Source organism: Prunus mume, linkage group LG3, assembly GCF_029339155.1.
Source record: "Prunus mume cultivar Tortuosa linkage group LG3, ASM2933915v1, whole genome shotgun sequence".
Lineage (NCBI taxonomy): Eukaryota > Viridiplantae > Streptophyta > Magnoliopsida > Rosales > Rosaceae > Prunus > Prunus mume.
This window is the reverse complement of record NC_142700.1, coordinates 25,970,706-25,980,199: the sequence shown is the minus strand read 5'-3', so window position 1 is coordinate 25,980,199 and position 9,494 is coordinate 25,970,706. Positions and strand designations below refer to the sequence as shown.

At 35.7% G+C, this 9,494-nt stretch overlaps 1 protein-coding gene across 2 annotated transcripts; it reads right to left on the bottom strand.

Annotated features, from left to right (window-relative positions):
* Positions 1 to 8,862, bottom strand: LOC103327171 (ENTH/VHS/GAT family protein). Of its 2 annotated transcripts, none has more exons than XM_008229461.3 (11): positions 8,536 to 8,862; positions 8,333 to 8,403; positions 8,043 to 8,161; positions 7,259 to 7,337; positions 6,885 to 6,983; positions 6,682 to 6,795; positions 4,564 to 4,718; positions 2,579 to 2,654; positions 1,864 to 1,949; positions 837 to 998; positions 1 to 618 (listed from the first exon to the last, which is right to left on the bottom strand). In XM_008229461.3, exons 3-11 carry the CDS (start codon positions 8,141 to 8,143, stop codon positions 288 to 290), a joined length of 1,203 nt encoding a protein of 400 aa, XP_008227683.2. In that variant the 5' UTR covers positions 8,144 to 8,161; positions 8,333 to 8,403; positions 8,536 to 8,862; the 3' UTR covers positions 1 to 287. The 2 variants fall into 2 exon arrangements, with proteins under 2 accessions (XP_008227683.2, XP_008227682.2); XM_008229460.3 differs by having other exon boundaries at positions 8,342 to 8,403.
* Between the last annotated feature and the right edge of the window lie 632 nt (positions 8,863 to 9,494).

Sequence of the window (9,494 nt, the reverse complement as noted above, 5' to 3'; positions counted from 1 at the left end):
TTGTGGAGCATATAAGCTAAATAAATTGAATAAAATTCAAATATTCAAATCTCTTTACAACCCTCCCATATATAAAAAGTCAGCTTAAAAACACAAACCTGAGGTCCGAAGACAAGATTATATGTGAAAACATGAGATGAGATAAAATATGGCAGAAGCTCCATCTGCCACATCCTCCAACTTTCCACAACACCAACACTACCAAACTAGAAACCATCACTATATCAGCTACTAATAAAGAACGGAAAAAACCTAAACATACAAGAGAGGCCCCTCTAGTACAGCAGTCAATCACTGAAATCCATGCTTCCACTGCGAGAGCTACTGGCATTGCGACTATGTAATGACAGACCCCTCACGTGGCCAGCCAAACCAGAACCGTCCATCTTGGTTTCCTGAAAGTACTTTTCCCTCTCAATGTGTTTTGCAGGTGGGGGTGGAATTGCAACAGGTGGAAGATGCCCATTTGATTCCTGCAGTGGCTCCAAACAAAGTGGTCGTATAAGTGGACGGTTAAGCCTTTCTCCTGGCTGGGATGATCCAAGCAAGCCCAAATGAGGGCGCTCAGCTGATTGCTCTTCATCCTCAGGCCTCACACATGCTTTTCCTTTCCGTAGCCTGTCAAGTTTCCAGTCAGACAACTGATTTCAGATCAAGAAATCCTTGTAAATTCATACTCATCCCCATACAGAAGTCAATAAGATCACCTTACAAAGCAAACGCTTGCAGTGATCATAGAATTAAAAGCATGTACACAAGGAATATCAAATGCGGATAATGGAGAAGATGTATACTTAAATTTCCATGAAAAGCTTAGGCCCGTGTAGTGAACATACCTTCGGAAAAGCTGTTCAGCCTCCTCTTCCTCCTCTGCCTGATCTTGGTTAAGATGGTTCACAGTTGACGTAGGCTTACAAGAAAGAAGGACATCATGTCTTGCAAGAACCTTCTGGAGCTGCTCATTTAATTCAATAGCTCGAGAAACTGCCTTCTCATCCCTGGGAAAATCAAACACAATGTTTAACTGGAGATGCAAACATTATAAATGCATGCATGTTCGTCTGTAAGTATGTACAGCGTCCCCTGAACAAAATTCTCACATTTTAAAAGAATAACTACGGATCCCATCAGAGCAACAAAAAATATTTAAGCTCACATTCCAACATCCATCCTTCAAAGTTGGAAACAAAGCTATTTGGAAATTGTTATTCAATCCCGACAATCTTTTCTAGTCTTACAACTTCAATTGATAATGCCACATAAATAAGAACTTCAATTCAGATCTTCCTTTGAACTAAAACCAACCAAACTGTCAATGAGCATACTATACTACAGTCTACAGTCCAAATGTTCCCACTTCTAAGGCTCTGGAACCATCTAGATTCCAAGTTCTTGTACTCCAATGTACAACTACGAGTTTCAACAAGAAATTTGTGTGTCCAATTACTATCACCTAATTGTCTCGGAAAACTTGATTAAATAACCCTTCAGCTTCATATCACACTAAAAAACCATCAAAAGGAGGTGAGACTTCTCATGACATTTTATATTTCACTAAAAAAATTAATACTAATCCTTACATCCCAGAAGAAAATCCAACTAGAGATTCTCCATGAGGAAACTACAGCAACTCAGAAGCCAAGAAAAAAGCTCCCCATGTGGGTCCCACCAACATGCTTTTGTTGTCCCTGATTTTAATATCTTTGATATCTTGCCTTGATTGAGAGATCAACTAATAAGATATCATTGTAAATTTCATCGCATTAACAACAAAATTTAGTTTTGAGACTACAGTGGATTAAACAATATGCAGCCAATATAAAAGAACAATTTATTATACTCACAGAACAATTGAAGCCTTACCGAGAAGTCATCACTAGATGCATAACTTTTTGCTTTTGGAATGAACATTGTTCCACAAGATCAAGTGTGAACTCATCTTTTGCTGCCTAAATACACATATATCAAAGAGTCAACACTACAGAAGATAATTTAAAAATTATTTCACACTTTTAAACATCAACTTGGGAATCAACCACACACACAATGTAATTATATCATTTCATCTGAAAGATTGGGTACCAATTTGAAATTGACTCCAAAGTTTGAGGGGTTTTATGTAGTTAACCATAATTAAAAATAATCCTCAAGGGTATAGATATTGGTTATAGATGGAAAAGGAAGAAGCTAATGTAGCAGCTGCTTGAGTTGTACAACCTCACTGGGCATCAACAAGAAAGAATTACAGACTCAAACTCTGGAATAACACTATTAGCCAAAAATGTTGACACACCTAGGGATATTCACAACACAAACAACCCATGCACCAATTTGACTCTTATGAGTAATTATGTAGACTTCTGTTTGTCAGTGTCAATCCCAGAAAGAAAGAAACAAACCTCATAAAAGATCTAAAATCTAAACCACTGTGGAGAATTACCATTAAAAGAAAAATGAAGAGGAAAAGAAAAATATGAAAATGAAATGGTTTTTGTATAGTATGGCAATCACAGATACAATGCAACGTTTTTATTTTTTCTGAAATTCAAACAAATCAAATTATGGTCCACCATCATACCTCAGGACGCTGACCATCAACAGCATCAAGCACTTCTCTCAAGACCTCCAATGCATTACTTGCCTTCTGAATAATACTAAATCGGTACAAAATAATAAATGGTCTTCTCGGACAGAGTAAAAAAACAAGAAAAATAATGATAACAATGGCAATAACAGTAGTGCAATCCAACTGCACATGCAAAAAGAAATTAAATAACTAAATAGAGCACAGGACATATGACATTGTCAACATGCTTAACCCCCTCATTCAAACAATTTATAAAGGCATCGAACAAAATAGACTTAGCAGAAACAACAATGGATACGAAAGGAACACATTATATACTAATTAGAGGAAAAATGTAATTGCGTAATTAATAATTACGAGAAATATTAAGGCCTAAAAAATTGTTATGGGAAGGTGTGCAGGCATAATGAATAGTATGGGCAGGGTGAGGCACAAGCTTTTCGTGGATAAAAAAAATAAAAGTATTAAGGAAATCAAGTTCACACCAACAAGAATATAGATTCATAAGCCACACCCCGGCACATTATGTCACCAATTCAAAATAAAACAGTTAATCAGAGAAAACAACACAAAATTATGGTCCATTATGTATTCAACTATTCCATACATAGCACAAAACAAAACAATCATGCTTGGTACTCAAGTATTAAAGTGAGACACCACCTCCCAACTAATTAAGCTATCGGACTATTGAGACATGTGGTGCTCAAGACAGTTCCAAATTTCGTGGGAAAGTATGAAGACCAACAACCACGTCTTGAATCAGAAAGAGAAGGTAGAAATGATAAGACTGATGAGTCTGATTATTGAAATACAAGAATCAGTACTCTAAGCTTTGCTATAGTGGGTTTGCAAGAAGTCATAATAAAACAGCTCTGATGTCGAAGGGATTGGACCCATCAACGAAGCACCAAAATATTTGTTATGAGTGCACCAAAGTGAGTAATTCGCATCAGTTAATCTCATGATCACTAGGTTGGTGATGTCAAATATGGACCCAACATTGTAGACGGTGGCTGTAGAAGATTGAGAACTCATGGAATCTGAGCAGTTGGAAGAGGACAACATGGCTCAGTGATTACAGAAATAAGCTCATGGGGGATCTATATCAACATGGAGATGAGAAAAAGGCAATGACATTGCCACTCTGTTAATGCCATACTGCAGTCCTGTTAGAGTTTTAAAATAATAAATATTGAGCTTGGGGTGCAGGATGACAAACTGGGAATGTGAATACCAGCTGCCATAAATAAAAAGGTAAACTAGAAAGGGAGAAATTTAAATCAAGTCATTAGACCCTTTGAGGATTCGATAATGTTGAGTGGTTGTATTCATTATCAGAATCTCAGCTAAGTTATACATACAAGTTACAGGAAAAGGCCCATGTAATGTGTAAAGTCCTAACTAAAAAAAAAGTCTAAAGGCCTAATTAAAGAAACAAACTAAAATACCTTCGGTAAATTGAAAAAACAAGGCTACCTAATAATCTCAAACCTTACTGAAAGAGGATTTGAGTTGGGCGTTCAGGTGACCAAAATGAAATTGAAAAGGAGAATAATCCTTAAACAATAAGAAAAGCATTGGATTTAATAAATTAGAAACAAGCTGTCTTCCCTGGAAAACTAGGACTTCTGGGTATCTACAATTATTTAATTAACTCTAGCAGTCTTGAATGCTTACATTTTCTGTGTGTGTGAGAGAGAAACAAAGAAAGAGGTAGAAAGAGGAGACGAGAGAAAGAACTGAAGGGGTTAGGGGTTCGAGAATAATACAGCATTTGTAATCAAACCAACATGTTACATTATCATAACAAAGACAGTTTTCCCCTAAAATGAAAACAATGTATGAAACAAGAGACTAAAAACCTAGCATGATGAATTATAATATGTTTTCTTCTACCCCACAACTGATGACCTATGCAGAGTCCAAAAGTCATTAGGATGCCAAAGTATATTCAAAATAAATTCAAAAGGTACCTAGATTCAGGAACAATATGTGGCTCCGCTTGTGGAGCAAACCCTTCAGGTATAGATGATGCTAATTCCCCGTTAGGCAAATTACCCTTAGTTGATTGTGGTGAGGGATTCGGAGGCACCAGATGAGGCCTTTGAGGGAACTCTAGTCCAGCACTCTGAAAATATATAAACTTTGAAGTCAGAAAAACTCTATTGTGAAAGTATTAAGAATTATAGAACACAAGATATAGTCATTTCCTTAATATCTTTTATCAAGAAAGCACATCAGGTTAAGACCACAGTTACACATAGCAAGACACATCAAGTTTTGAGAGCAATCATCTTCACTATAAACAAGGTCAAAATACATTAACGGAAAGAATAAATGAGGAAATAATCACTTTTCCCATCTGCAACATGTCTCGTTACTTTTGACTTCAAACATCCCTGTCTAAACGCACACGCACACGCACACACATGCACACACTCTTGAGTTCGAACATTAATGTTATCCCCAGTCCCTAGAGGGCCATTCCTGTAATATTTCGATTATATAAACACAAAGTTATCCCTTCTTGTCCATCAAATATCAAAACTGCTGTCACCGAACATCACAAAGACATAACAAATGAAGAAGCTTGTGGCTATTGAAAGTAGTAAATCATATAGCATAATTCAAAAAGTCTAATCCAGTTATCTAACTGATTGAGATTATTTCTGACCATCACATATCTGGTAACCCAACCATTGCTTCTAGAATTAAATGCTAACCACTGCAAGACATGAATGCTCAATACAATGTCTAAAACTTTATACAAAGAGTATTCGAAGAAGTTCCTATGACTTCCCTTTCCAAAAAACACACAGTGTACTTAGATGAATAAGTACTTGCTTTTGGTCTCACATGCAACATGAAGATGAGTTCATTTTGGTTCACAACTCCTGGAAATTCAATAGATACAACATGGACTACCTGAAGTTACAGTTTCATATGGGCTTGCATAGTTCACTTCTGCTTAAGCTTCAGCATGATGCTGAGCAGCACACAACAATTCAAAACCAGTGTTTTTAAACATTTAGTGTGGCCCATCAACATTACTTACCAACATAAGGGAACATGCATACTCCAAACCCACAAACAAATTAATCTTTCCTACCTACAACACAATGAGTGTCTCTTCATCAAATAGCAGAGCGTGAACTAAGTTCAGCAGTTCGTCAGATTGATTGTACCCATATTGAAACAAATTGCCTTTTTTTTTTTCTTTTCTAATTTAATATTTTCAAGTCAAACTGACATATCTTCCCCCATAGCAACTGCTAGGAATCACTAACATATGACTAATGATTATATTAATGATCATAAAACTTTCTAAAAATTTCAGAAATAAAAAAGAAACATTGTCAGGAGCAGGAGCAATAATACAAAATACAAGTACTCACACGCAAGACCCTAAACCTTAAACTGCTTTTATTGATGGATTCTGGTTTAATTATACATACAGTCTAGATATTAAGGACAGTCAAAGAATCCCAAAATTTGAAACCAACCAAGGCCATTATCACCGACACCACCTCAATACCACCGAAACATGACCAAAAGGCATCACCGTCACACCTCATTCCTACCCACCACTGCTCCCAGAACCATTCTGCTTAGTCATCTGCATCAAACCATCAACCCTTGCTTTTTTTAAAAATGGCCTAACTGCCACTACCACTGTTGAGCTGCGCAGAAATCGGGTCTCTCCCAGAAACATTGATACAAATTTTAAAATTCATTTCCCAAATTCCATATACCAACAAGATTATTTATAAACATATGGTATAACAATAATGTCTCTCCATTCTAAACAAAGTGAGAAATTCTTAAGATCCTATTATGCATCTGTTCCGGCTTCTCAAACAATAATTGCAACTAAAACATTCAAATGATTCAATTGATTGTGAAGAACAAGTAACAAAAGATCTTTATTGTCTAGAGATCTCCAAGTTCGCATCATATACGTAGTAAAAGTTATTCATTTTCCAGCTACAGCATGCCAAGAATCTGAACCAGCCACCACATGATACGATTTAAGAATTTGTCTGTTCTCATAAAATGGGAGCCCAAGTATTATATGACTTGTTTGTACCTACCACCAAGTCATAATAAGCAGTATAATACTGGGGGAATTTTCCAGAAGCACCACCAAGGGATGTCTGAGTGGCATCTAGAAGTAGAAATATGCGTTCTCGCACTGGCAAGTCTGACTGCAACCACCAGAAAAATGCAAACCCGATGAATTAGTTATAAAATGGGCCAATTTTCAGCTATTGCCTACATGAGAACAAGTTAGCACCTTTTTCTTGACTATCTTGACTAGGCTAGGAAGAAGCCCGGTATCAATCACCTGCTTATGAATATGTTCTCCTATATTGTTCATCAACATCTCCAACAACTACAAAATCAAAGGATAATGGATGGTGTTATATCAAACGACATCACAACAGATCATTACAGGTATAAACCCAGGTCAGAAAGCACTTGATGTGCACTAGTCAGGGAAAAGAAAAGGGGTCGCAAGGTCAAGAAACACAACCATACACTGAGGTAATACCATGATGACTTGCATCTTTTTTTGTTTTTCCCTCTGATAGATTTCCTCTATTCTTTGTCCTTTTTTAGCCGGACAACATAAACCAAATATCATCACAAAATCATGCAATTGCTCACCATAACTGCATAAAGTTGAGAATTTGCATGTTTACTCCCCAGTCGTTTTTTGATAGCTTTAATGACATCTCTAGCTTGCCTACATCGACCAAAGTTTCACATGTAAGCAAGTTGATGATAGAAAAAAAAAATTACGATAAAAGTAATTTCAGCTCAGGCAATGAGAGAGCAATTTTGCTCTTGAAGTATTAAACCTTTCAATACTCAGATTTCAATTTTCAAATAGATAAGCTCTAGCAATGAGAGAGCAATTTATTAAACTTGGATATGACTAGCAAGTAAACCACTGAGAATGGCATTTTCCAGAAACAAAACTGAACTCATATCAACATTGAAATTAAAAGTAGTCAGGTGTTCAGGAACTTCCAACACAAGGTCATAAGTCTCCTTCATCTATGATTTGGAAAGCGAGAACTGCTTATCTAACTCTTATAGTTCTTGAGGTATTAGCTACAAATACTTAAAGAAAATTTGGTTCTATTTTTTATCAAACTCGATCATCTCATGGTCCCAAATACAATGATAAAACATAGACAAGGACGAACTATCATGTGCAATCCAGTTTACTAGTGCAATAACCGACATCATATTAAACATGCAACGCCTATAAAATATAGATAATTAAAAATACAATCCTGGTTCACATTATACTGAACCAGAAAGAGTTCAACAAATTCCCTCGGACATGTGTATAAAAATATTCTTCTGAACAAATGAATAGAAAAATCCAATTATACCAGAGAGAGAGAGAGAGAGAGATTTGGAAGTGATTTAGCAATTATACCTATGATCACGAGCAACTAACTCACAGATTTGAATATTCTTCATCCAATCCATTTCAGAAAGTTTCTCACTTGTTGCAGAATTGACAAGCTCGGCAGCCATCTTTTGGGTAGTTATATACTTCAAAAATTGAGCAGAAAGTAAGAACATGAACTAATATTTCAACCCAATGGTATAAGCTTCAGTACCCATCTTATGGGTACTTTAAAAATTTAGCAGAAAGTAAGAAAACGAAATACAGATGTATTAAATCATTGCTACAATTACACCCAAAAAAAAAAAGAGTCATACACAATTAACCTGAGACAGATAATTGGAATGTCAGCAGTAACTTGGCAATTGATAAAACTTCATATGCTACTCTGCAAGCAAACAAACAAAAGAAAAACAATAAATCTGATTGAAGAAATGGAGGGGCGAATTGAAAACCCATCACAGATACAAGAACTTAAAAATGAAAGTAAATAAACAAAGAAAGCAGCAGTATAGTGTACCAGTGAAGACGAAGACGAAGAGGGAGACCAACAAGAGGAAGCTGGAGACAAGCTGGTAAACCCTAAACAGCTTCAGCATTTCTCAAAACACCAAAAGCCAGAGAGATCAAATGGAGTTTTTAGTACTGATTTGGTAGTAGTTATATATAGTTTGTGCTCTATTTAGATTCCCTATTATTTACAACAAATATTTATCTAATATTACAAAGCTCAATAGAAAAGTATAATGTATAAAATAAAATTAAAAAAAGGTTAGAAAATGTGAGAGTAGAGTACATCAGAGGGAAAAGAAAAGATTAGCCAGAGAGGCTTGAGGAATCTTGTCCAGTGTTGTTTACTTTACTTGTTAAGCTTAAAAAAGATAATAATTTAATTTAATTATTAATTTATTAATTTATTAATAGAATAGAGTATAATGGAAGTTGTCAAAAGAGGGGCACCGCCATGGCCCATCGGGCTGTCTAAAGCTAAAATCGTCTTTTTCCTCAAAAAGCAGAAAATTGGGTTTCTCTAACCTCACCGTACTTTCACTTGTGGGTGCTTCACTGGCCAACCAACTTATCTATCTTACATCTTTCATGTAAATATGTCAATTTCGAGACATGGAAGGATTTATCAAATAAGTTTATTTGAGTTGAGAGATGTCTTTTGAGAATATTTGTCCCGAATAATGCTACTTTTATTATATTTGTATACCACATTCTCATACCACCTTATGTGGCAAATGAGGTAGACAACACATCAATTAAAATTAATTTAATGTTTTCTTATCTTTTATGATTTATTGACACTTTTTAATTCATGTGATAGTCCACTTAATCTGCCACATAAGGTGGAATAAAAATGTGGGATATAAATGTGGTAAGTGTAGCATTACTCATTGGGTAATTTTATTGGCACCCAAAAATTTTCTCTTTGCACCCCATTGGATTTTAGTAAATTTTAAAATTACTCACTAC

Coding starts and splice junctions, on each gene's coding strand:
- LOC103327171 (XM_008229461.3), bottom strand. CDS start 8,143: ATGGCTGCCGAGCTTGTCAATTCTGCAACAAGTGAGAAACTTTCTGAA. Junction 4,719..6,681: donor CTGCTTATTATGACTTGGTG/GTAGGTACAAAC, acceptor ATATATTTTCAG/AGTGCTGGACTAGAGTTCCC. Junction 2,655..4,563: donor CATATTGTTCCTGAATCTAG/GTACCTTTTGAA, acceptor GTACCGATTTAG/TATTATTCAGAAGGCAAGTA.